General features: G+C 65.9%; 1 protein-coding gene across 1 annotated transcript; it reads right to left on the reverse strand.

The window, feature by feature from the left end:
* Positions 1-537, reverse strand: LOC112876489 (zinc finger A20 and AN1 domain-containing stress-associated protein 7-like). Its single transcript, XM_025940613.1, has 2 exons — positions 382-537; positions 1-300 (listed from the first exon to the last, which is right to left on the reverse strand). Exons 1-2 carry the CDS (start codon positions 535-537, stop codon positions 1-3), a joined length of 456 nt encoding a protein of 151 aa, XP_025796398.1.
* Positions 538-1,001: the final 464 nt, after the last annotated feature.

The raw sequence follows: 1,001 nt of genomic DNA on the forward strand, positions 1-1,001 counted from the left end.
TCAGATCTTGGCGACCTTGTCGGCGACCACGACCGGGTTGTTCCTGGCGATCCGCTCGCGGCCGGCGCCCTTGTAGTCGAAGCCGCAGGCGTGCTTCTCCGCGTAGCGGTGTGCGCCGCAGAAGGTCTCGCCGCAGCAGCACGGGAACCCCAGCAGGCCAACCTTCTTGCGGCACGCCGCGCACCGGCTCGCCGCGGGCTTCGCGGGGGCCCCCGCGACCGCGCCATCGGCACCAATAACATCAGGGGACGGCGCGACGGCGGTGGCAGACGTGATGATCCTGGCCTTCTTCTCCGGCGGCTCGCCGCGAGGTGCTGCGGGCGCGATGGCGCTCGTCTTGAAGACGTCCTGCATCTTCTTCCTCTCGTCGGTGGGCGCCGCGGTGGCGGTGGCGGTGGCGGCGGCGTGCTCGCGGTAGCACTTGGAGCACATGCCGCCGGTGGCCGGGTTGCCGAAGAAGCCGCACCCGGTCGCGCACGGGGCCGCGGCGGCGGCGCCGATCTCGTCGACGTCGACGCTCTTCCGCTTCTCCGCCATGGTCGCTACCGTGTGGGGCGTCGTCGAGTGCGTGCTGTGGCCGCCGAACACGCCGTTCGTTGCGGAGCGAGACGAGCTTGTACGCGTCGATCGAGCGCAAGCAAAGTCTTGTGTTTGGCTCCGGGCGTCGGGGGTGGTCTTATATAGACACGCATGGCGACACGACGGAGGCGGTGCTGGTTCGGAGTGCACGCCGTACGCGACCTTTCTCCTGTTCGGATCAGATGCATTCGCGATTCCGTACCGAAAAAAAAATCTCTGCTTCCGCCTCGCCGACCTTAACAAACATAACCTCTCGTATGGCCGCGGCGGTTTCCTGATTTGTCCCCTCGAAACCGCATCGGTGTAACGGCGCAGGTCGTGACGGGCTCGATCTCTCATCCTCCGGTGAGCTCATCGAGAGCTCTGCACACACCGGCGGCGCAGAAGGATTCCGAGCACGTCTGGAGTTTTGATTGATGATC

This window comes from Panicum hallii, chromosome 9 (genome assembly GCF_002211085.1).
Source record: "Panicum hallii strain FIL2 chromosome 9, PHallii_v3.1, whole genome shotgun sequence".
Taxonomy (NCBI): domain Eukaryota; kingdom Viridiplantae; phylum Streptophyta; class Magnoliopsida; order Poales; family Poaceae; genus Panicum; species Panicum hallii.